Below are 23,897 nucleotides of genomic sequence, written 5' to 3'. Positions count from 1 at the left end.
GCGGTCAGACTCGTTCCGAAACGTCGGTAACCAATCGATGAGATTTGAGCTTCGACACGACGAAGGAAACAAATTCCTCGAAGCTGGAAAAACACTTTGGTTGGACGTCAGGGTGGAACGAAAGAAAGAATGGGCTGGACGACGACGAGTCGAATGGAATGGACGTACATACGAAAGATCTAGACTGGTTTCGGCATCGACGTTCGTTGTATGTACCGAGGGGTATCCATTAGGGACAGAAGTATTCGCGCGCGAGATATATCGACGTCGCCCTGGAGGATTTATCGTGACAGCGGCGCTTGAAGGGATTGTAAATCCCCGTTTGAGGATCGCTGATACCAAGTTTTATGTGGGACATTAGTTGGGTGGGGCGTGGTTGAATGGTGCGGAGTCGAGAATAGCGCTAGAAAGACGAAAGAAGACACAGAGAAAGGAAAGAGGGTCTAAAAGGGGGGTTAGGTGGTAGAATGCAAGGAAGTAAGAAACGCTACGAACCGATAGAGACGGAGATAGATAGAGTGAGAGAAGGGGTGCTGCTTGGGCGCAATAAATTAGCTCGAAATGAAAGACAAATCGCCTCGGAGCTGTCCGCCCGTTCGCCCAACGTGATAGAAGTGCGCGGACCTAGCTGATGCCGACTGCTACTGCCTCCTTTTCCACCTTCCATCTTTCCACCGTCGCTCCTTCCTCCTACGTACCTCCTCCTTTCTCTTCCTTCCCTCGAGTTCTTGTCCTCTTCGCCTTGAATTCTCAATAGACCAATCCTCGGAATGAAAAAGGAAACCGAGAGACTCGGTCCGTCCGACTTTTACCCTTCTTCTTTCGACTTGGCGTGTCACCGACCACTTTGACGGACGGCTGTCGATCCGCAAGGGACCACCCTTCCTACCCTACCCTCCCGCTACTCGCCGACTTTGTCCGTATCTTGAATATTCCCCCTTTCGTCTTTTTCCCCGAATGCTTTACTTGACGCGCACTGACCAATTCTGACGATCTATTAGATCGGTAAGAAATTAACGTCGGTTTTCGAACTTTCGAACTTTGACGCTTGATTTTAAAATAAAAACCAGATTCTTCTACCTAAGGCCCGTATATAATATAATACGGGCGCAACCGAATCGAAATTAGTGTTGCAAACCGTTTGCGCTCTTTATTTTACCTACTCCGCTATCTTTATTTTACCTAGATCCACGGTCGCATACAACTAGCTTTAGAGTGGTTTAAATCGATCAGTAGCACCCGTGTGCGATCGGCCTAAGGGTTAAAAGTGGTCACTTGTCCAATCGCAGTAGAAATAGTCGGTATTTTGTTCCCGCGAATGAGAGTTCGGATAATCAAGTTTCTACTATAAACTGTATATATACACATCCCTTAAAAATGAAACTTTCTGTTTTAGACAGTGTCGATATTAAAAGTTCCCAATAATTGGCCTCCTTTTTTAGTCATAGTTGTTTCCTTCAGTGGTACAATACAGACCTTACTTTACAATTACGCAACTGGGTTTACCTTTCTTCTAACTCGTTGATTTGTAGATTACCCGTATCTACACGTTCGCGTGAACCGATACATCGAGTACCGAATTATAGATGGTGAACATGGACGGACCGAGTCGGATCCGATCGGATACGGTCTGAAAATTGTAGAACGACAGATACGGTTATCGTCCGGCAATACAATCAACCAAGTTTCCACGGATAGCAGACAATAAAGCTTTATGTATATTACTGGAGCCCGAACGCGAGCCGATATGGCGCGTACGTGAGCCTTTCGTCAAAGCTATCCAGCTCTTTTTCCAAGATGTTTTCGCGCAAGAAACTATTATATACAAGATAGAGGGTAAAAAATGCATCGTGCAATCCGGGTTACGACACTACGGAGAACAATGTAACGCGAGGTGTAATAATTTTGACATACGTACGAGCTTTATACGTATACTACGCAAATTCCGACCATTCGATACTTCCGATGAAAGTTAAGATGAAAGTTAAGATAAAAGTTCCTTTTCTGAAAGGGTCTGGCTCCGCGGCTCCAAATAAGTCGGGATGGCATGAATACAATTTTTTGTCATGCGAGGAATTATTTTCTAGAAGAATGACTGAAAGTATCCTTAATTTAATGTATATATATATATATATGTATATATATTTATATAATATATATATTATGTATCTGTACATTGATTTTTACATGAAAAAGAATAATTATTAAATACTTTATAAATTTTTGAGAAGAGCTTGCAAACGACATCCACCCTCGAGCGTCGTGACAGAGAAAGGGTTAATTGAGTATGCGCTCACTCGACCGAAACTTGGCGTAATTACACTTTCTTTTGCACGGGATTCAATGTACGCGGATTGTTCATTATCAGGATTATCGTGCGTATCGCGAGTCTGGACAAATTAAGAGAAAGATTTATTCTGACATTTGAAGAATCAAAAGAACCGAATACGCTGAAAGCAATATATTATATCATAATTGAATTCGCGGAGAGCACAGCTTTGCGTACAGCACAAAAGCGAACGTTTTCAACCGGTTCCGAACTGAAGAATAGATGCACAAGAAAGTAAATTAGACTAATTTATCTTGAGAATAAATGTGACGGTTAATCCCGATAGTGGACGCACAATTTCAACGTATCACGCACAGAACCCAAAACAATGATCGGTAGTAAAATCTATTACGTCAACATTCCATCCAGTGCACGCAATAATCGATTAATTTTCGAGCTCATTTTTTTTTTTTTTTTTGAAAAATGATCCCTCGATAATTTATTCCATCGTTTCGATTTATTTCAGACTGTAAAGGTCCACCATTTTCGGCCGTGCCGTGAAAGTTGGCCAGTCCTGTATATTTTTTCATTGTTTATACTTTAGCAAATCACAAGTAACGCCAATCCGTATGTACAAGCAAAACGCGTAACGTGTACAAAATTTTGACATAAACGAGGTGTGTAATTTTGCAAAAAGCCCTCCCTTCTCTTTCGTTACATCCAAGGGTTGTCCAGAAAATAATTCATAGAGCAATCGCGACGGCAGCGGCAGCAGCACCAACAGCAACAGCAGCAGCAACAACAACACTAGCAGGACGAGCACACTGTTGCCGAGTGTCTGCGGCAAAATGAACGTTTTAATTCCCCTCCATAAAAGCCAACGACAAATCAAACGACTTTGACATGATTAACTGGCGGGCATAAATATCGGTATCAATGCGCGTGCACGACCAATGACGCGTCGCGCCATGCCACTGTTTCTTCCTCTTTTAACCACTGGCTATCTACCTATCCACCTATCCGTCTATTTATCTATTTATCTATCTATCTATCCATCAATCTACCCCCCTATCTGTCCATCTATCTACCTATCTATCTGTCTGTCAGTCTGTCTGTCCGGCTAACTATACATCCGTGCGTCTAATCTGCGTGTTTACGCATCTATCTCTTCGCCTACCCTGCACCCACCCTGTACACCGTTTTTTAATCCAAAACCTTTATAAATCCAGCCATACTAATCCTGCAACAATATCTTTGAATAACACCTGAATATTTGATCACGAAATAATTTTAACGGTGATCAGGATTTACAAACATTGAATTTATTACGTTAACATGCTCGTTAATAGTTACTTGAGCTCGTTACATTTTTTAATTTTAGTGTCACGTATTAACGAAACATCATAAAATCAAATTGTTTCTTCCATCAAAATTTGTTTAACCCCATTCAGGGTGAGTCCGTTATTATTTCATGCTTGAAACACCATACTACTACACGTGTAGGAAGCAGCAGAGGGCGTGGAACGCGTGTGGGAGAATATTAAACGTACAAACGTACGAATTAACATGCACAGGGATCGGTATGAAAAGCGTAAGAGTAAGAGTTAAAAGATGTTCGTTGCACGCGAGATCAAACGCAATAGCGATTGTATGCAAATGCCAGAGCAGCCAGCCCGATCGAAAGCAACACACAATTTCTATTTGAAAGGAACGCGACGCGAGGACAGCTTGGTGGTGGTTCCAAATATGTACACGATCTATGGTGTCTGAATCGAATCCAGGATACTCGAAGGGGAAGGATCCAACGAACTTTGCGAATCGTACGAATACGTAAATTAAAAAAATTATTAGTTTTGAGTTTCTCTTATCATTGCATTATGTATGCTCTCCTTTTTCCATCATCAGGCTTTAATATCTGATGATGTTAAATTGATATTCATTTCATCCGACCATGTTACAGGTTTCTATTGATCGATAATCTAATCCTTGTACTATTTCGCAAAATTTAACACCAACACGCTATAGTTTTCGATACAAACAAATTTTAAGTAATTTCGCCTTCTTCCTTTAAAGATTATTCTTGAAGTGTGACTAAAGTCATTTCTTTTTACCCATGTCAATAAATACAGAACAAAAGAATTGTTGAATAATTGTATTCAATTGTGAGATATTGTTCTATTACTTCTCTTTAATTCTAAACAAATTTAACACTCCTTCCATCATCCTTTCTCGAAACAGTAGAACACGATATGACGCAAATGAGTATGATTATCGTGATTAACACGAGCATGTTGATGAATTTTCTCCTAAAAAAATTTCAAATGACAGAACGGTCCAAAAAAGAGCATTGAATAATTATTCATCAACCAAATATTTTCCAAAAATGATTTCTCACGATTACGTATCGAGTTATGCCCTTGTTTCTAGAGTCTTTTCGTATTACGCGTAAGTATTTACATGCGATTCAGTCTACTGGAGCGGCCGACAGCACAAAGGTCGAGAGAATTTCAGGAATCCTTGGAAAGTTGAAAAACTTCCCGGTTAGTATACGTAAGAAACTGGGTTACAGCAACAGGTGGCTACTAAAGTAAATATACGCACATTTCGTCTACTCCTTAGGACTGCGAAAGGATCATTATGTACATATTTGGATTTTTCTACTATTAATTGTCGCCATCCTCTTTCCGCAATTCGTCGCCGATGCGCACGGCAAACGAAACCAAACTCGCTCCTTCGAAACTCCATGTCTGTCACCAAACAAAAAACATGAAAATTATCACATTTAATGTACCTTTGCGACAGATCGACCTTGTTTCTTTGTTTCGTTGCAAATGTAACATTTAACGAGCTGTGGGAATCATTGTAGCACAAGTCTACAAGAGTAAATAGCTGAAATACGCTCCAGTTTCAAAGAGACACGAAAAGATGTATGGAGATAATGTGTATACGATTGTTAATTTTTTTTCTAATTTATATCACAAATGCTCCTAGTATTTATCACACGAATTATATTTCTGTCATCCAGACATGTACACAGGAAAATCTATTTCACTCTTTTCTTGATAATCTTTTTCTATTTTTTCCTAACTGCTCTTAGACATTAACTACAATGATTGTTTCTTTCTCGACCTTTGTATTACCTGAAGAAACGATTAATTCTAAAGGTGAGGGGTGTTGAAGACTTGAAACAACCACCAAATTTTTCGAAACGCCAATTTCTTCTGGCTGTCAGTGGTCAGACAAGTTTATCGAACAAAACGTGAACAATGTGAAGACGAAAATGAAAACAGAAAAGTCATTGCTCTTGGACTCGAAGGACCACGCTGCACAAAGGTCTAATTACCCATAAATTCGTTGATTTACAGCGGTCGAGAAATGTAAATATGAAATATGAAAATGAGGATAGAGGTAATAAATTTGATGTACGAGGCTCCGTAGGGTCGTTCATGAAGGCGTCCATCATCGACCTTGACAAGCTTCTTTGTCTGGTAACGGCAGTCGAGAACCATTTCAGTCTCCCCGTCTCTCACTTCCACCCTCACCCTTTCTGTTATTTTCCATACCCGTCGCGACCCTTTATCCACTTCTGATGTGTAAGTCACACAGGCACAGAGGGAATCACAAATTTTCTCTGCAATCGCTAAAGAAATCGGGTTCTTAATGCAATTATATGGTTCGTATACGTGTTCGAAAAGTTTTTATGAAATGAAAACTTCAGATTAATTGTTTTGTAATTAAGAAAAAAAAAGCATTGAAAATCTTTAAGAATATTTAAAATGACTGTATTCGTTTTTTCTGTAAAATTATTGAAAATCATAAATAGTTGTTATAAGGATCCCAATCGCCATACTGGTTACTTTATAACTTATTAAACGAAAATAATGTAAATAAAATGGGATTACGTTTGAATGTGAATCTGTATTATCGACATAGTGCTGATAACGAAGGTTGCTGTATACAGTGATCTTCCGTAGGTAAATGTTCCAAAGTATACCAACTGAGAACGTAATCAAAATATTCATAATACAAGGTGTAGAAATCTACAGAAGATAATGCAGAGACATCATCTGTCGATAAATTATCATTGGATTTAAAGATATAGAAATCTACAAGAGAAATAATGCAGAGGTGACATCTTTCAATCGTATAAAAACGAAAATGTACATTATTAATTTAGAAGATTTGATGCATCCGTGAAAGGTTGAGGTCCTCACGATCGGAAAATGGCACGCGGATAGTAAGAATTATCAAGAAATACAATAAAAAGTATTCACGGCGAACGATCGTATCAGATAACGATGGCGTCGGCTTACATTAAAGATGAGCAAGGTAATAACCTTTTTCGCTCCGTTCAAACACTTCGGTTACTTCAACGATTGAACTATTTATAACCTATAAGATGTAAACAACCTATATTGCTGAAAAATGTAAGCCGTATTCTGATATCTATTCTTTTCTACATCATAACTAAACATCAACAGATTCTCTGATACAAAATAAATACTCGGTTTAATGTAACTCAATGAAATCAGTGTAATAAAAATATTTATATGTTTAATACATTTTTGTATATATCAAATTTACTTCTTGCAAACATTTTTATAGGTGGAACGTTCATCCCTGCTAGTCAACGTCCAGATGGCACATGGCGTAAGCCACGTCGTGTCAAAGATGGCTATATACCACAGGAAGAAGTACCACTGTATGTAATAATTTGTATAATATTTGTGTCAATTCTTTTTTTCTTGATGTGTAATGTTCTTGCTATTTGTCTTTTCAGGTATGAAAGCAAAGGTAAACAAATAAAAAATAAACCTATATATCCAATAGGTGCAAGTCCAGAGTTCATTGCGGAGCATAAAGCTAAACATGAAGCGTTATTAGCAGCTAAGAGTAAAACTGTTTCTGGGGTACAAGTTAAGACAGAAATTAAAAAGAAGAAGAAAAAGAATAAAAATAAAACAACTGAACGTATAACAGAAGAGTTGGCTAAAACTAGTATCTCTGAACCAGAACAAAAGAAAGAATCCTTGCCACACAATAATAAAGTGCAATCTAAAACAAAATCAATACCAAATGATCAAACTCCTACCCCAAAAGCAAATGCTGTAAGTGAATCTGATACTGCCACACCAGATCCACAAAAAAGATTAAAAACTCTGAGGAAAAAGATTCGAGAAATCGAAACATTGGAACAAAAAATAAAGGCTGGGTTGTTAAAAAATCCAGAGAATGAAATACTTGATAAATTGTCGAGGAAGTCTGAAATCTCGAAAGAGATTAAACGATTAGAGGCAAGTCAATAGAAAAAGGGGGATCGAAAAAAAAGTATATTTACACACTCTCATTTATCATCACTTTGTAGTTGTACCTAAACCAATGTGTGTTTCGTAAAGTTTAAAACGATTTTAATACAGTCTTATGCAATATCATACTTTCATCCTCTTTATACAGTAACCAAATGGCAATATAGAACTGTACATTTATGTTGAGATTGAAATCAGATACTAATAAATTTAGTACATTATAATGTCACTGTGTGAAAGACCAATCAATCAGATTTTAATAAAAAATTGTTTTTGCATACTACACGTTGTTGTTTATGTCATCAGAAATAAATACTATATGGATGCAAACGGAATTCATTTTCATTTGTTAAATTCTCAAGGACCTATCATATAACTATGCTCATGAAATACTAGGGATTTTACTTGACAAAACTACTGTCAACAACAGTAAATTACACTAGCGCGAATATACCTTAGGTAAGACGCTATAGGGTGCATCCACAACAGTGATGGGGAAAACCCTAGGCTTCGAATAAATCTGAAGTTTGCTGATATGTCTATCTTCTTTCCTCTTTTGAAAATTTTCCAAAGAAGGAAACGAGACAAACATATCGGCAAACTTCAGATTCATTCCAAGTCTAGGGTTTTGCCCATCTCTGCTCTGATCCACAAGGCAACGCTCACTGAGCCGCTTTGTGAGCGAAGCGCTAGTGGCGCTATTGGTGGAAAAACGCCCAAGCTTCTAATGAAAATAGTTCCCACGATTTATGTAAGATGGCGCTACCGATATCTTTTTAAAAAATTCTTCTTCGTTTCTCATAACTACATTATTAGTACGATTATTTACTTTACACCACTGCAATATATTAATTAATACGTCTAATTTATCATTTTTAGAAATATATATTTAATGCAGTAATAATTATCGACACTTTACTTAGTGGCGCTATCTAGCAGCTACAGCCGGAACTATTTTCACTACAAACTTGGACATTTTCCTACCGATGGCGCTACTGGTATTAAAACCAGAATTAGTATAGTTCAGTGATTGTTGAAAAGTGTGGCACTTTGAGCATGTAACTATTTGTAATCAATCGTATATCGTATGTAGAACGAACACAGAAAATGTAGATAAAACTTTGCCAGACATCTAGGCAGCCTTTCTTTCCATTAAATTTATATACATGAAACCTGATCATTTTTATTCGATACCATACTGTTTGTAGTCAAAATGAAATTGGGTGGAATTAAATCTACAAAACGGTCGCGGAACAGATTGAAGAGAACGTTATTCGGTTGACTATCCGTGAATGAATAATTAATGTCATCGAATTAATTACACTTAAATGCCTCTCGGCAGCAAACCCGAATGTGTCAAGTGTGGGACACAAGAAACCCCGCTTTGGCACTCGACCGAAGCCGGTAACCTTTGTAATTCTTGTCTCGAAGAAGAGAGAAGTTCTGAAACGAGTACGAACACGAAAGCTGAAGATGAAGACAAGGCAGGATCGCTGAAGCCTACCAGGAGAAGCACAAGGATTACGAGATACTGCAATTTGAAGTCCACTATTCCACACAAAGTTGTACCTAAAGGAAAAGGACGAAGAAATTTATTTAAAAAAACTGTATGTTAAGCAACTGAACGTTAATGAACTGTACGTTTATCATTGAAAAACAATCTATGTTGTTTGTCTTATTTTTAGCCAGTTAAGGCACCAACAGCTACAGCAACCCCAGTTACAAGTAATTTTGTGTTTTACAAAGGCACTTATTTTCAAGTGGGAGATATTGTTTCTATGCAAGATATAGAAGGAGGGACTTATTACGCTCAAATTCGTGGTTTACTCACAGATCAATACTGTGAAAAAAGTGCTGCAGTTACTTGGCTCTTGCCTACTACGGCAAGGTAATATATCCAATTTATCAATGAAATATTTTAATGAATCTCTGTTGAAATAAACAAGTTTCCTATACAAAATGCATATAAATCATACATTTTGATATACATTTTAACCTTGTGAATTCTTTTCAAAAAGAACATTATTCATTTACAAATAAAATAAAGAGTAAGTATAAGTTTATTTATTTATTTTAAAGACTTTTTATTACTTGCATTCCACCTACCTTGTTCCACTTTATTTGTAGGCAATCTTTTTTTTTTTTAATTGATCTATGAGGATCAAAACATAAATTACAATATGTGAATGATGTGATTATCATATAGAAAACTGTATAAATGAATTAGTTTATTAATCTTAAGAAACAGAAAATAATATATGTATATATATATTTGGTCTTCAGTCCACCACCAGATGAAGGATTTAGTCCTGAAACATACATTATAGGCCCAGAAGAAGATCTCCCACGCAAACTGGAATGCATGGAATTTGTAATGCATGCTCCATCAGATTACTACAAATTGAAAAATACACCATATCCACCACCACTCACGGAAAGAAGTACTGGATATATATGGACTACACTCCGAAATGAAATTGCTACATCTAAAAAATAATTTTTTATTTTGTAAATTTGTTTTATATCTATCAAAATTTTTGTTTAATTTCTTATAGATATAAATAATAAAGAATCCTATTTTAAAAGATGGTACAAAAACATTGAAAATATACCTAGATTTCTTGATAATTCTTAAAAAATAAAAATTGACATGCAGTATTAGAACATTTATTTGGTAATTGTTTGATACATATAACAACAATATCCAACATCTTTGATGATAACTAAATGGAAATGTTCACAAATGAGATAATACTAACTATACTGCTTCGGATATATCAAACAAAATGGAATTATGAGTTATACTATAATGGAAATATACTTTTTTTTAGTATTATATAAGAATGATGTAACTTCTGTAAAATGTAGTATCAGTACATTTAAGTTTATAAATCTTTACCTTTTTTGAATGAAAATAGTATTTCAGTTACTTCAAACCCTTGCTTTTTCGAAGCCAGATATAAACATTCATTAAATTTGATAATCAAAATCCTCTTCAATATAGAAATGATCTCTACAAGCCTTAAAGCTTAAAACACTCTTCACTTTCTAATTCTTGTACTGATGAGATGGGACCATACGAAGAGTTTGCAGAGAGTATTGGTACATTCTCATTCACTTGAAGAGAGGGGAAAAAAACCCTTGCTGTAGGACTTGCACTTGAAATTGTAGAGGAAACCAGTCAGCTTGGGGCCAACGAAGTAACGGCTGGTCAGAATTTGAGATCTTTTATAGCTTGCGGCAAGTCAGGTAACTTCATATCCTTTATCTGTTGCGGTATATTCATATTCTTGACAGCAGAAACAGCACGCGCTGGTGCTGCTGTGATTCCTGCCTGCACATACCATATGGATGGAAAAAAATGGAAAACGGAAAAATTTAAAGGATTTTTGAACTAAAATTAATTAGTAGAAGTAAAGACAAATGAGTAGCTACGCAATACATATTTTATTCTTAGAGCATAGCGACGTATACATTTGCATTAAGGCACTGTTATCCGAGCAGACATGTACAAACGATAGCACCGTCATGCGTGTTATGAGTATTTATTTTGTAAAGCTACGAAAAATTTGTTTTGAAATCTTTTGTGAAATAGAAAACAAAAGGGATCACAGATAAACTATACAAAGGAATGAAAGTGTACAAAATGGTTTGATCTCTTTACTGCCGATTTACTTAGGGAGGGGGCCCCAGAAGGACAAACGGACGAGGTGAGCAAGATCGTCCTGATTTGTAAGTTCCCTAAAATTCATGTTAGGTCAATCAGTCCTACCACCATATGAAATTGCTCTACAAAACATTCCAATGCATGCACAGCTAACGCATAAACTGCTATAGGCTGTTAACTTCTTCAAGCCCAAACAGCTACTCTTGGTGAAGTTTTATGTCATTTTACTTATGATTTCATTTTGCCAAAAATGTTTGATTCTACTAAAATTTAATTGGGCCCAAAAAGTTAAGGGATATTTACGTAAATTGGTTATTACAACTGTGACTAACCAAATTAAACTTTATCACGGTGCACTGCTATTTTGTATACAAAATTTATCATCTTTGATACTCATGATCAAACTATACGACAAAAGCTTAAAAATGTACAAACATGTATTTATCTGTTGAATATTAACCATCAAAATTGACTTACCTCTTGTTTTTCCAATTTATTTTGATCTTCAATTCTTGTTAGTATCTCAGTCATATTAGTTTCTAAAACCATTCCACCCATCACTAATTCATTAAGTATGTAATGAACTTTGTCTACATGGAAGATGAGATCCAATTCACAAACATTTTCAAAACATTTATCCAATGTTTCAACAAAGACTTGTATTAAGTCTAAAATTCCCAACTCTGATTCTGAACTATCAACACAAAATACAAAGTATAATGTTGCATAATGCCGATAAATCAACTTGTAATCGGATCCACCTATTAAACTTCCACCTTCCAAAAAATTACAGACATTATCATCTCTTTTTGAAACTAGTTGAAATGTTTCTTTTATTATCTGCTGTTGCATATCCTCGTTCTGAAAAACAGTTCCTATTAAATTCAACAATGAGAATCAACAATAGCATCCAAATCCAATTACTTTGTTATACTTACAAAATATTGATAAAATTTCGAAAGTCGAGGTTTCCCATGATTATTGAATACTAGAATAGCTTTAATCATGACTGATGATCAGTTAACAAGATCAACGGTAATTTCGTTTTTTCTACACCGAAAATTTATGTTCATTTGTATATATACGAGACGATTGAAATTTCGAATCTAAAATATGTTAAATATGCGACAAGAATATAACTAACTTTTCTTAAACATCACAGTATCGAAGAGACACGTATTCACAATCGGTTTAATCAATATTAAAACAACGATAAAAATTAAACTAATAAACGCTCCAATATTTTCAAATCTCTTCACAAACTTTGTACTTTCGCTACTCTCTTCTGATCTTTGTATACGTTCTCGTTAATGATAGTAATATTGAATATTGATAGTAATAATGAAAAAACTGTACAATACGATAAGTATAAACTACGGTAATTAAAAGTTGATTCTTTAGTGTTGATAATTCAGGAAACACTATAATCCGTAGCCCTCCATAGCCCTCTGGTGGTCTGGTTAGTCAGAGAGGTTAGGTGAGGTTAGCTACTTAGTTACAGGTTGAATTTTTTGACAAACCGTTTCGATGTAATTCCGTGTGTCAGTGTGCTTGGAAGCACGGAGTGAGATTGGAGCGAAGTGGCTCCTTTCGTTTTATTTTTTTTTGTAATTCATCCATAGACATGTGTTATCAAAATTGTGTGATACTCTTTAATAGGTCGTAAATTTCATCATACGACAAAAGTAAATGGAGATATGTCAAATGCAGCACAGTAACGCAGTAATCACATCTCAAAGGTAAGCTTGTTTACAGAGTCTGCATTCAACTTGACAGGTATATTGGAACTTTTGTATGGAATTTTCATTGTATCGAAGAATATCATTCAGAAAGAGAATCGTTATTTCGAATGCCTAAGAAAATGAATAATACTTACATGCGAAAGTTGTCGCGCCGACTTTTCGTAAAAAATTCATTTAGTGAGGTGATTTATATACATCTGTAATTTAATTGAACATGTTTACATCACATTTCAATCGATATATTTTTTAAGAAAAGCATTGTAAAAAGCTTGATTCTCGTTATAACAATTGTTTGACTTCACTATGTAAAGCTAAATCATTTCTAAGGATGTCATAACATTTGATTTATTGTTCCATTCGTTTTCACAATGGAACATTCATTTGGTTCTCTAACATTATTACAAATGTTTGTTGATCTTTTAAGTAATTACTTTGCTTATGTAATCTTTTCTTCTGAAATAATGAAGTTTACTTTTTATTGACTTGATATAAGAAAAGACATATTATTTGTGCTTAGATGGACAGATTGCGACTATTGCCATTGGAATTGCCATCAGCCACCAATATAAACACTAATGGAACAGTTAAAGGAAAAGTTTCATTTGTTCGACGATTAGCAGTAGGATTTGTTATTTTGGCTACACTAGGTTTATTATATGTGCCAGCATATCATTCTGCCCAAAGCCCATTCTCAGGCTTAGGTGAGACTCCGTCCCCTGCAAAATCTATTGGTGTTTCGCACTTGGTAGCCTCCGTTGGTATGCATTCACTAACATTGCTCAAAGTTGTATTGCAATATAAACTAACTGATCTTTTTTTTTTTCTTAATTGATTTTGCTTTAACTTTCTCTTTTGTAAAGTCAATAAATATGAAAGAAATAATAGTCATAATTTATCTTTAAAATCTAATGATGTAAGCCTAAAAAATTGAAACTTTTGATACATATAGCATTTACATAAAAATGTCTATGTATTATAAATACAAAATATCAATAAATAAAATAAATATCATCATTATAATAACAATTATAGATAATTTGTTTTATTCTGTACATCATAAATTTTAGCAACAAATAAAAATTAATTTTTGATGGTAGAGAGAGTATTAGCACAAATCATATAATTTTTCTTCTCCTTTATATTCATTATAGAGTACATTTACATAATCTGGATTTACACCAAAGTTATAACTTTTATATACCTATACCATAGAATATTAATTCTTACCCTCTAGGGAACAGTGTCGAAGCTGGTCATTGTCTGCTAGAGGATAAGAACTTGTGCTTTCTAACTGTGTACATAAAATTGTAACTTTGGTATAAATCTAAATCATGAAAATATACTCATAGTGTGCTTGAGTGATGCTGAAGTTGATTGAATATTTATTTCTATTAGCATGCACAAAGCCAAAATTTAAGGGGAAGAATTTTTTATTATAATTTTACTTATAAGATTTAGAACAAAATATTTTTAAAAAATCCATTTACAGCACAGCTACCAGGATGGGCATATAATACTTCAAGAGATCTTTGTTTATATATTCATCCAGAAAATACAACCTCAGTTTTAAGTCCTACTGGTATTTGTTCTCCACCGCTGTATCTCCTAATAGTTATTTGTTCGGCTGTTATGAATCTCAAAGCCCGTGCAGCTATAAGAAATACTTGGGCTAATAGAAATAATTTAGATAGTATATATAATTCAACAGTGAGGATAGCATTTCTTTTGGGAGAAAGTGACAACGATACAATTAATGTACGTAGTTGTATAAAGTAATGGGCTTAATAAATGAAAGCTTTGATAACAAATTTGAAAATAAATTATTTTACAGAGCATAATAGCTGAAGAAAGTCATCAATTCAATGATATTATCCAAGAAAAATTTTATGATACATATAATAACTTAACATTAAAGTCTGTAATGATGTTGAAATGGATAACATCAAATTGTGGTCAAGCTAAGTACCTCATGAAAACAGACGATGATATGTTTGTAAATATTCCTATTTTAATGAAGACATTACAATCAAGATCGCAAGCTACCAATACATTATTAGGTTCTCTTATTTGCAATGCAAAGCCTATTTTAGATCCAAATAACAAATGGTAAGTAAAACTTTGTCACAGGATAAATATATATAGTAAAATGTATATATACATAGTCCATCAATGTCTGTTTGTTTAGGTATGCACCAAAATATATGTATTCAGAGACAATATATCCTAATTATTTATCGGGTACGGGGTATGTGATGAGCCTAGATGTGGCATTTAAATTGTATCAAACAGCATTAACAACACCACTGCTTCATTTAGAAGATGTTTATATCACAGGTCTTTGTGCAAAACGTGCAAAAATACGACCTGTAAATCATCCTGGTTTTAGTTATGTTCCAAGGAAATTGGATCCTTGCATATTAAAAAATGTTATCACAACGCACAAAGTTAATGTGTCTAATATGTATGTGATATGGAGCAAACTAAATGATACAAATCTTTCTTGCAGTAAACACTCTCATACTGATAAAAAATCAGTTACTTTAAGTAGAAATGGTAGAAATGTTGGATATTATATAGTGAAAAGAAGAACTGTTAATAAGTGTGTATAAAGTAAATAGAATTTTTAATATTAAACCTATTATTTATTATCGATATAATGTTTATTAAAAATAAGCAAATCAATGAATACTAAGAAAAGTTCCAAAATAAATCACCTAGTATTCTCAATCAATTATCATAAAAGATACTTTTATTAAGATTTTTAATAAACGTGAATATGCTTCTAAATTTTTAAATCTCGAACTTTAACCAATTCTTGTACTAGTTTCTTTGCTATACTCTATTGTACCTTCCATGTATTTTTACTGCAAGAAAGATTTGTAACTGATATTTAATAAATAATTGAAGGTTTTATACACTATTTTTCCATTTGAATAGTAGTAGGTTTTAAGGAAACGCTGTCAATTAGATTTCCTGTGTGAGTAATTAACTTCTTTGCCTACTTACATAAAATTTGGATAATTAAGTACCGAACATGCGTTTGACCGTTGTGTGAAAAATTAGGAATTACACTTAAAACAAAGAATTTCGTTAATTTCATATCTTATCAGCTACTTCCCATAGATATTAAAATGGTATATGTTTATATATATCACATAGAACCATTATTAAAAATACATACTCGTAAATATCTCGTATACAAAATATCAGTTCTCGTAGTCAAAATATTTCATTTAAGTTTTAAACATATTTTTAACCGATCCAACCAGAAACTATTTTAAAAATTACGACGCAGGTTTCAAATACAGCCGATGTTATAAAAGTATCGTAAAAATTGTGATTTACAAAAGATAATCTCAAAGATCTGAAGTGACTGTACGATATTTAACACAGAATGATCTGAAACATTAGTATGTAATACTAAGGATACTTTACAAAACTACGATAACCAAACGTTGTCCTTAACTTTATCACGCTTCCGTTAGAATCTCATTAACTTTAACAGACGTAGTTAAATACTTATATAAGCTTTTAATTTGTGTAAAAAGACTTCAATGTTTGTATTTTATTTCGAATTGTCCTCATATTTTTATAAAAATTGAAACCTTTTTTTTAGCAATATATTTAACATTCCGTATTACGATAAAATATCTGATATTTTCAATAAGTATTATATTAAATGACGTTCATTTTTTTTAAAAAGCTCGTAATGAATTTTTTAATTATTGTATTTATCTGCATAAGTATAATGATATTACGAAAAATATATAAAATATGTTAGAAGTGTATTACATTACACTAATCGCCTAAACAAAAAGAAGTTTCTTTAAAATAAATAATTGACTTTTACACGTTCTAGAAGAATTGTTATATGAATACATATAAATATATATTTTGCTATTTATACTTAATGCTAATAGCTTTTTACAGTCGATTCCTTTCGAAAAAAATTATTTATGTAAAATCTGCATATTCGCGATGCTACTTATAAAATAATATCGATATTTTTTCCACGTTTAGGTACTGTGATTGTTTAAAAAATTTAATTGTACAATTTTTGAATTTAGTACCTGTCATTTATTGATTACATTATTAAAATATTAGAAGTAGTAAGTTCATTCATCCAATTCATGATGAATGTATCTTGTGCATAATACCACTAATAAGGCTGTACAATGATATTTATTTATAAGTATCAACGATTTACATTTAGCAATTAAGAATTCGATGTAGCCTAATGTATGCTATGATTATATAATATAAAATTTTGTAAGAGTTCATTATGATGTATCAATTCAGACATATACATTGTATAATGATGATGATGATATTAACAAACGCATTTTAATATTCTGATTAACTGAAGTCACTATCATCTGATTCATAATCATAATATGCATACAAAAATTGCATTTCTTGATGATCCTATTATAGGGTATTTAACTTAGTGTGTCAATAGTTAAATCAATTAAGTAATAAAAATTCAAACTTTTAAATTGATTTACCTTATCAAATGCAATTGGTTTACTAATTGTGAAAGAAATTAGAATTACTAATAACTGTGGAATATCTTAGTGGCCTTAGAAAATTGTGTTTTATTTTGTACAAATACATTGCTCTAGCGCTTAATAAACTCCTACCACATTGCAAAATTTGGTGCTAAATAACAATTAATTAATTATATATTTGTTGTACATAATCCTCTATAAATCGCTATTTAGTTTTTAAACAGACTTGATTTTTTTAAACATTTGCTTCTATTGAATTATCAGACATTTATGTGGTCTAGTGATAATTGTAAAATAGAAAGAGAGAATGATATTCAGAATTTGCAAAACTGTGATTTTTTTATATTCAAATATCCTTAATATTTAAAACTGTAATAAAAACAACATTATGTACTTTGATGTTCAAATTTTATTTCTATTGCTGTATTAAATAAAGGTTTTGAAATAAAGATATATGTATTATTTGAAATTGAACTAAAATTAAAAGTAATTGTAAATTTAAACATAGATTATTCCTATTTCGTTAAGAAGGAATAAGTAACAACAAAAATTTCAATTAATGATATATTTAAATAAAAATATGAATCATACATCTGGAAAATACAAATATATACAATATATTTTGTATATTCAATAAGGTAATTATTGTATATAGTAACATATTTAGGTATGATTTTTTATTTTATTAATTTTTTTTAAAGACTTAGTTTTATCTTTTGCAATATTAGTTTCTACAATTTTTTGTACTATTATATCTAATTTGTTTTTACTATAATTTTTTTTAGTAAGTTCCTCAGAATTAAAAGAAACAGCCTCTAAATTTGCTGTTATTGTATCTAATTTTTTTCTTTCTTTTTTCAGAAGTTTTGCCTTTTTCTTCTTTGATATTCTAGCATTAAGTTTGTCTGCCTCCTTTTTAAAATATGTATCAGGAGACTTTAAATATAGGAGTGAAGATGGTTCTGATTGTAATTCAGATTGGTACATATTAATGTCTTCATCTTCAGCAGAGTGTTGTATATTTAAATCTTCTTTATGTGTCTTTTTAAATTTCTTTCCCTGAGAGCAGTCCAGTATTAGGTCTGTAGGTGTATTAATTATGTCTTTATCCTTGTAATCTTGATCTATTTTTTTTTTCGATTTTTTTCTTACTTTTTTGTGGGTAGACTTATCATCAGATTCTTTTAGACAATGTTCATTTATTTGTTCTGGAGTCTCATTCATGATCATCTCTTTATCTAGTTTTTGACTTACAGGAAATGATACATCATCAAATTTCTTATCTCCTTGCTCTATTTTAACAGTTTGAATATCATCAGACATTACATACTTTCTTTTCTTTTTTTTTCTTTTCAATTTTGAGATCTTACTAGCTCTGGTATCATCCGAAGAATTATTTTTATTTCTTTCATTATCATCACTTATATTGCATAAAATATTTAACTGATGGTTTAAGTCATTTATTCGTCTTTTGTTTTTCTTCTTTGTACTCTTTGACACCTTTGAAATACTTTGTTCTTCAGAAGGAAAACTAGAAGTAGGTGACACTGTATTTTCATTATTATCTATTACAAAATTATTCTTTTCAAATTTACTACTATGTTTTTGTAATTCATCTGACATATTTATACGTATATTTGTGCCTAATAAATGTTCTTCTTGTTGTGCTATTCTTTTCAATTTTCCATTCAATGTTAGACCATGCCTAGCTCCTTTATGAGCAGTTCTACCCCCACATGCTTTAAATAATTCTTCATCTGTTAAAGAAATATGCGTTATATCCTTTTCAATTTTGTTTACTTCAAGTACATTTGAATTCTCTTCTTTTATTAAGTTGCCATCAAGAAGTGTTGAAGTTTTAAGAAAACTTTTATAGTCTCCAACATATTTACATTTCAAATCATTCTTAGAATTTTCACTGGTACTATCCTTTGAAGCAAATATAAGAACACCATGTGCTTGTGATTCCACTACAATATTATTAGCTGCATTATTAAAACCAATCTCCCACCATTCTTTCGAATGCTTATCTGTATGTCCTATTCCCACTGTATCAAATTTCAATTTTGGTTTCAATGCTTGTGTGATACCGCTTTCATTTTTACCTAAACCTTTACCTGTTTCAACGTAAAAGTAATATTTCCTTAAAAAGCAATAACATATATAGAAGCTTATAAAGTTGATGAATGCAATTTTTAAATTGTACACATTTATTCAAATTTCAATACATTGACATAACATGGTACAAAGGTTAAACACGTACTTCAAACAGATTGTGTACACCAAATATTTATACTATAGTAATATAATTTGTATGATGCAGTATGATGATTTTTTAATGACAATACCTTCTGTCCATCCATATTTCATAAGCTGAGATTTTGCAAAGTCAGTCATATTTAAATCTTTCGTCGCTATAATTTCATTTATAGCAGCAAATACGTGGAATACGCTAAATTTGTCTGAAATACACTCTCAAATACTAATTCCTTGTAACAATGAATGTGAACAACTTAGACACGATAAACACGATACATTTTCCAGAAGTTGCATAAATGTGAATTCTCAAAATAATCGTGTGATGGCGTTGCGATAGAATTTCATATTCCAAAACGACTTTGTCCAGTTTTAACGACTAAGCATAATTCGAAAATATTTCGCAAATATGCTGAATAACGCTTCATTATGTTTAATTCAGTAACAATAAAATAAATTTGTTTAATATAATTGCTAATTAGCATCGATTTCACGACAAAAGCGTCTCAGTCGCCATTCGTGGAATGTGTCCAATTTAAAAATGATCTCCTGTATCGTCGACAATCTCATATCTTCGTCAGGTGCACAAAGAGACATAAAATGTGGACATAATATTCATAGCAACTTTAATTAGTTATATAACCAATCGGTAGATAAGGTTTTCGTTTAATAACAGAGGACAATTTTTCTAATTCTTATCATTTGAAATTTTACATTGGTAATAGAAGGAATGTATTAGTCGTTACAGAAAAGATGTTCACGACTTTACGTCGTTCAACAACTTGTCGATGATTTGACGTTCATGCGCCAACTGTTCGTGTACAATGTCTTTATGATATGCATCTTGTTAGTATCAAACGTTAACACGTACTACATTTGCTATGATAATTCCGCTTACCCCACCATTATACAGCGGAATTTATTCGGTGCGTGTTGTCGATATTGTCCGATGCCAGGGAAATGAACAATCCTGAACGGAGTGTGTTTGACATAAAAACACGTTTTTAGTGTAACGTCAACGATATCATCAAAATACAAAGTTACATCTGTAACGAAAAAAGGTTTGTGTGCTTTATTTCTTAATAAACACGCGAAATTTCTGATTACTGTTTTTTTTTTTTATCTGATAGAGGCATAAATATCACTGAACTTTTAACGTTGTGTAAGCAAAATATTGCAATAAACATTTTATTTTATGTCTCAGCTGCGTTTTACTTAGATATTTAATGCCTATTCAAATAAATAGAATTAATGCCATTCCATAAAAATTAACACAGCTTGGGTTCTTAATAAAGTTTTTGTTACTTGATTGTATATTTTACTGTTTTACCAAATGTGATAATCAGGAGTTACAGAATGTAAAGTTACAAAGGTCCATATACATGCATGTATGTGTACATGTATACATATACATGCATGTATGAGTTATATATGAACATTACATGTTAATGTGTATTGTTAGTGTTAATTATGATTTCTCAAATTAAACTTATTTTATTTGGATTGATACAGGTAAATTTTAATAATAAAAAAAAAATGGCATTTCGTGAATTAGTGGAGGGTGACTGTGGAGGACCTAGTTCTCTGATTCATCTTACATCACATTTTGTACGTGATCATGGGTTCAAAGAAGAAGGAATACATCGCCCTTTTGGGCCTGTGGAGCCTTTTCAAGCTTCAGACTCAGATCAGTTAGTTAAACAATTTTTAGAAGAGAATCCTTCGTGTCCTCAGACATTTAGAATGGATAATTTATTACAAGAAATGCGTGAAATTGATCAAAACATTCATCCACCTATAGCAGCACCAGGAGTAGCTCAAGAATTAACTGGTTTAGATACAGCTTGGGCAAATCAGTATCTTGAATCAGGGCGCCACTTTAATGTAATCCTTGTTACATTATTGCAGCATATACATATATACACAGTATATAAATATTTCACAAATATTTCATTTTCTTTTTCTTAATATAGGAACATCATACTGATGATATTTGGAATCCAGAAATTGAACAGAATCCAAACATTTTGATTCAACAAACGCACGAATTAGGTTTAGGACCAAAATGGGCAGAAGAATATATTGAGCATAGCATAGATGCTATACAAAATGATATTGAAAAGGAAGATACAACGCAAGCGATAGAAAATAATGATAATCCTAACTTTGCATATTCAAAGTTTATGAAATTTATGAAACAAGAAGGAGATATTCCAGTAGATAGTAATGAAGAATCACTGCCAGATTTTCATACCACGTCCGATGAGTGGACGGAACAATTTGAAAACAATAATGAAAAGTCTGAAGACAAAGCTTCTAGTAATAGTGATCAAGAGGGTGAAATTGTGGATAAGGTAGAAGAAGGAGAAATAGCTGTTGCTGGCAGATGGATAGATGAATTTCAAGAAGAAAATGTTTCTTCAGGTCTGTGTGTATGTTAATATTAATTTGATTTTTATGTCATTTTCAAGATATATTTTTAGCTAATAATTATCATTTTAGAGGCAGACAATTACGAATCTGAATTTTTACGACTTCAAAATGAATGGGATAAAATATCATCTTCCGAGGAAATACTCACAAAGCATCCATGGCTTTCGGAGTATGATAGATTCTATGATCCATTCAAAGAATATGAATTTCACGAGGAAAATCCTATGAAGAATGTACCTAATGCACTAGAAGAAGGAAAAAAGAGATTAGAAGCTGGAGATTTACCAAGTGCAATACTTTGTTTTGAAGCAGCAGTGCAACAAAATGAAGATGATCCAGAAGCTTGGTTACTTCTTGGTAAAACTCAAGCTGAAAATGAACAAGATCCGTTAGCTATTTCCGCTTTAAAACGCTGCCTGACTCTTGATCCTACGAACAGTGCTGCTCTTATGGCCCTTGCAGTTTCGTATACAAATGAGTCTTATCAAAATCAAGCATGTTTAACTTTAAAAGAGTGGTTATTAAAAAATGAAAAATACAAGTATCTTTCAGTAAAGAAGACTAAAATTGATCAACATCCAAAATCCAGTGTATCATCCATTCTATTTGAGTAAGAAATTAATAGTTTTAATAACATATATAGAGAAATCATTCTTAATCATATTGTTATATTTTTTTCTGTTTAGTGATTTACACGAAGAAGTAAAAAATCTTTATATTCAAGCTGCACGAATGAATCCTCGGGAAGAAATAGATGCTGATGTGCAGTGTGGTTTGGGAGTACTTTTTAATTTGTCCAATGAATATGATAAAGCTTGCGATTGTTTCCAAGCAGCGTTACAAGTGCGACCTAATGTATGTATGAAATGAAGCTTTTCGTACTTTATTTAAAATGTTATAAATATATTCTTAAAAATATAATGTTTTGAGAAGGACTCCAGATTGTGGAACAGATTAGGTGCAACTTTGGCTAATGGTCAAAAATCAGAAGAAGCCATAAACGCATACCACCGTGCCTTAAAATTATCGCCCGGATTTATTAGAGCACGTTATAATCTGGGTATTTCTTGTGTTAATCTTGGTGCATATAAGTAAGCAAACTAATTTATAATAAATAATATTATAATTTCAAGAAGATTAATTCAATAAATTATTTCTTTCTTGTTATGAAATTATTTATTTTCTTGCAGAGAAGCAGGTGAACATCTCTTAACGGCTTTAAATCAACAAGCTGCCGGTCGCGGAACACAGGGTGAAAGCTTCTTGCCAAAAGCAATGTCAAATACCATTTGGTCAACGTTAAAACTCGTTGTTTCGTTGATGCACAAATGCAATCTAAACGAAGCTATAGAAAGCAGGTACATCTTTATCAATACTTTCAACAAAAGTTCATTATACATGTAATATTATTTGTTATTTCAGAGACCTTACTAGGTTGAATAAGGAGTTTGAAATTATATGAAGGCATGCAAAACTGTTGAATCTATTTGTTAAAAAGTATACACCGTTTTTAGTTTTTAAGGTACCGTAAATACAATGCTTAACAAATATTTTTTAATAGTTCAAAAATGTATATATAAACAAATAACTAGACTCATGTTTTTACTCACTACTCATGTATAATTTCTTCACTACGAGAAGGAGTAATTTTAAAATATTAAATACCCGATTAAGATATATATTTTTAGAAGTTGTTTTGATTCAATATTTCTAACA

The 23,897-nt window shown here is 32.6% G+C and overlaps 6 protein-coding genes across 10 annotated transcripts; 4 read left to right on the top strand and 2 right to left on the bottom strand.

Moving 5' to 3' along the window:
* Positions 1-6,442: 6,442 nt before the first annotated feature.
* Positions 6,443-7,858, top strand: LOC128888960 (partner of Y14 and mago). The gene is made up of 3 exons (XM_054146196.1): positions 6,443-6,598; positions 6,875-6,971; positions 7,050-7,858. Exons 1-3 carry the CDS (start codon positions 6,568-6,570, stop codon positions 7,573-7,575), a joined length of 654 nt encoding a protein of 217 aa, XP_054002171.1. The 5' UTR covers positions 6,443-6,567; the 3' UTR covers positions 7,576-7,858.
* A 737-nt stretch (positions 7,859-8,595) lies between these two features.
* LOC128888940 (GATA zinc finger domain-containing protein 1) lies at positions 8,596-10,160 on the top strand. The gene is made up of 3 exons (XM_054146179.1): positions 8,596-9,182; positions 9,261-9,463; positions 9,859-10,160. Exons 1-3 carry the CDS (start codon positions 8,904-8,906, stop codon positions 10,070-10,072), a joined length of 696 nt encoding a protein of 231 aa, XP_054002154.1. The 5' UTR covers positions 8,596-8,903; the 3' UTR covers positions 10,073-10,160.
* A 66-nt stretch (positions 10,161-10,226) lies between these two features.
* Positions 10,227-12,684, bottom strand: LOC128888968 (AP-3 complex subunit sigma-2). Of its 4 annotated transcripts, XM_054146210.1 has the most exons (4): positions 12,387-12,672; positions 12,181-12,292; positions 11,720-12,103; positions 10,227-10,909 (listed from the first exon to the last, which is right to left on the bottom strand). In XM_054146210.1, the coding sequence occupies exons 2-4, from the start codon at positions 12,247-12,249 to the stop codon at positions 10,787-10,789; spliced, it is 576 nt and encodes a 191-aa protein (XP_054002185.1). In that variant the 5' UTR covers positions 12,250-12,292; positions 12,387-12,672; the 3' UTR covers positions 10,227-10,786. The 4 variants fall into 4 exon arrangements, with proteins under 4 accessions (XP_054002185.1, XP_054002202.1, XP_054002210.1 ...); XM_054146227.1 differs by having other exon boundaries at positions 11,720-12,117; positions 12,181-12,673; XM_054146235.1 differs by lacking the exon at positions 12,181-12,292 and having other exon boundaries at positions 12,387-12,673.
* A 155-nt stretch (positions 12,685-12,839) lies between these two features.
* LOC128888901 (beta-1,3-galactosyltransferase 1-like) lies at positions 12,840-16,406 on the top strand. Of its 2 annotated transcripts, none has more exons than XM_054146107.1 (5): positions 12,840-12,981; positions 13,502-13,685; positions 14,474-14,739; positions 14,816-15,090; positions 15,170-16,406. In XM_054146107.1, exons 2-5 carry the CDS (start codon positions 13,502-13,504, stop codon positions 15,591-15,593), a joined length of 1,149 nt encoding a protein of 382 aa, XP_054002082.1. In that variant the 5' UTR covers positions 12,840-12,981; the 3' UTR covers positions 15,594-16,406. The 2 variants fall into 2 exon arrangements, with proteins under 2 accessions (XP_054002082.1, XP_054002074.1); XM_054146099.1 differs by having other exon boundaries at positions 13,502-13,742.
* A 1,636-nt stretch (positions 16,407-18,042) lies between these two features.
* LOC128888880 (G patch domain-containing protein 4) lies at positions 18,043-20,003 on the bottom strand. Its single transcript, XM_054146062.1, has 2 exons — positions 19,841-20,003; positions 18,043-19,609 (listed from the first exon to the last, which is right to left on the bottom strand). Exons 1-2 carry the CDS (start codon positions 19,887-19,889, stop codon positions 18,156-18,158), a joined length of 1,503 nt encoding a protein of 500 aa, XP_054002037.1. The 5' UTR covers positions 19,890-20,003; the 3' UTR covers positions 18,043-18,155.
* Positions 20,004-20,310: 307 nt separating this feature from the next.
* On the top strand, positions 20,311-23,860 carry LOC128888846 (peroxisomal targeting signal 1 receptor). The gene is made up of 8 exons (XM_054146014.1): positions 20,311-20,809; positions 21,261-21,632; positions 21,722-22,172; positions 22,251-22,791; positions 22,868-23,036; positions 23,115-23,272; positions 23,372-23,539; positions 23,604-23,860. The coding sequence occupies exons 2-8, from the start codon at positions 21,285-21,287 to the stop codon at positions 23,641-23,643; spliced, it is 1,875 nt and encodes a 624-aa protein (XP_054001989.1). The 5' UTR covers positions 20,311-20,809; positions 21,261-21,284; the 3' UTR covers positions 23,644-23,860.
* The last annotated feature ends 37 nt before the right edge of the window (positions 23,861-23,897 follow it).

The sequence above is a fragment of the Hylaeus anthracinus genome, unplaced genomic scaffold (assembly GCF_026225885.1).
Source record: "Hylaeus anthracinus isolate JK02 unplaced genomic scaffold, UHH_iyHylAnth1.0_haploid 0, whole genome shotgun sequence".
Lineage (NCBI taxonomy): Eukaryota > Metazoa > Arthropoda > Insecta > Hymenoptera > Colletidae > Hylaeus > Hylaeus anthracinus.
Note: the sequence above shows the minus strand (reverse complement) of the source record. Positions and strands in the feature narration are given on the sequence as shown.

Coding starts and splice junctions, on each gene's coding strand:
- LOC128888960 (XM_054146196.1), top strand. CDS start 6,568: ATGGCGTCGGCTTACATTAAAGATGAGCAAG. Junction 6,599..6,874: donor TTACATTAAAGATGAGCAAG/GTAATAACCTTT, acceptor ACATTTTTATAG/GTGGAACGTTCATCCCTGCT. Junction 6,972..7,049: donor CCACAGGAAGAAGTACCACT/GTATGTAATAAT, acceptor TTGTCTTTTCAG/GTATGAAAGCAAAGGTAAAC.
- LOC128888968 (XM_054146210.1), bottom strand. CDS start 12,249: ATGATTAAAGCTATTCTAGTATTCAATAATCATGGGAAACCTCGACTT. Junction 12,104..12,180: donor CGAAATTTTATCAATATTTT/GTAAGTATAACA, acceptor ACTGTTTTTCAG/AACGAGGATATGCAACAGCA. Junction 10,910..11,719: donor ATAAATTGGAAAAACAAGAG/GTAAGTCAATTT, acceptor TGGTATGTGCAG/GCAGGAATCACAGCAGCACC.
- LOC128888880 (XM_054146062.1), bottom strand. CDS start 19,889: ATGACTGACTTTGCAAAATCTCAGCTTATGAAATATGGATGGACAGAA. Junction 19,610..19,840: donor GAAATATGGATGGACAGAAG/GTATTGTCATTA, acceptor ACGTTGAAACAG/GTAAAGGTTTAGGTAAAAAT.
- LOC128888846 (XM_054146014.1), top strand. CDS start 21,285: ATGGCATTTCGTGAATTAGTGGAGGGTGACTGTGGAGGACCTAGTTCT. Junction 22,792..22,867: donor GTATCATCCATTCTATTTGA/GTAAGAAATTAA, acceptor TTTTCTGTTTAG/TGATTTACACGAAGAAGTAA. Junction 23,540..23,603: donor AACGAAGCTATAGAAAGCAG/GTACATCTTTAT, acceptor TTGTTATTTCAG/AGACCTTACTAGGTTGAATA.
- LOC128888901 (XM_054146099.1), top strand. CDS start 13,502: ATGGACAGATTGCGACTATTGCCATTGGAATTGCCATCAGCCACCAAT. Junction 13,743..14,473: donor GCACTTGGTAGCCTCCGTTG/GTATGCATTCAC, acceptor ATCCATTTACAG/CACAGCTACCAGGATGGGCA. Junction 14,740..14,815: donor GTGACAACGATACAATTAAT/GTACGTAGTTGT, acceptor ATTATTTTACAG/AGCATAATAGCTGAAGAAAG.
- LOC128888940 (XM_054146179.1), top strand. CDS start 8,904: ATGCCTCTCGGCAGCAAACCCGAATGTGTCAAGTGTGGGACACAAGAA. Junction 9,183..9,260: donor GAAATTTATTTAAAAAAACT/GTATGTTAAGCA, acceptor TCTTATTTTTAG/CCAGTTAAGGCACCAACAGC. Junction 9,464..9,858: donor CTCTTGCCTACTACGGCAAG/GTAATATATCCA, acceptor TTTGGTCTTCAG/TCCACCACCAGATGAAGGAT.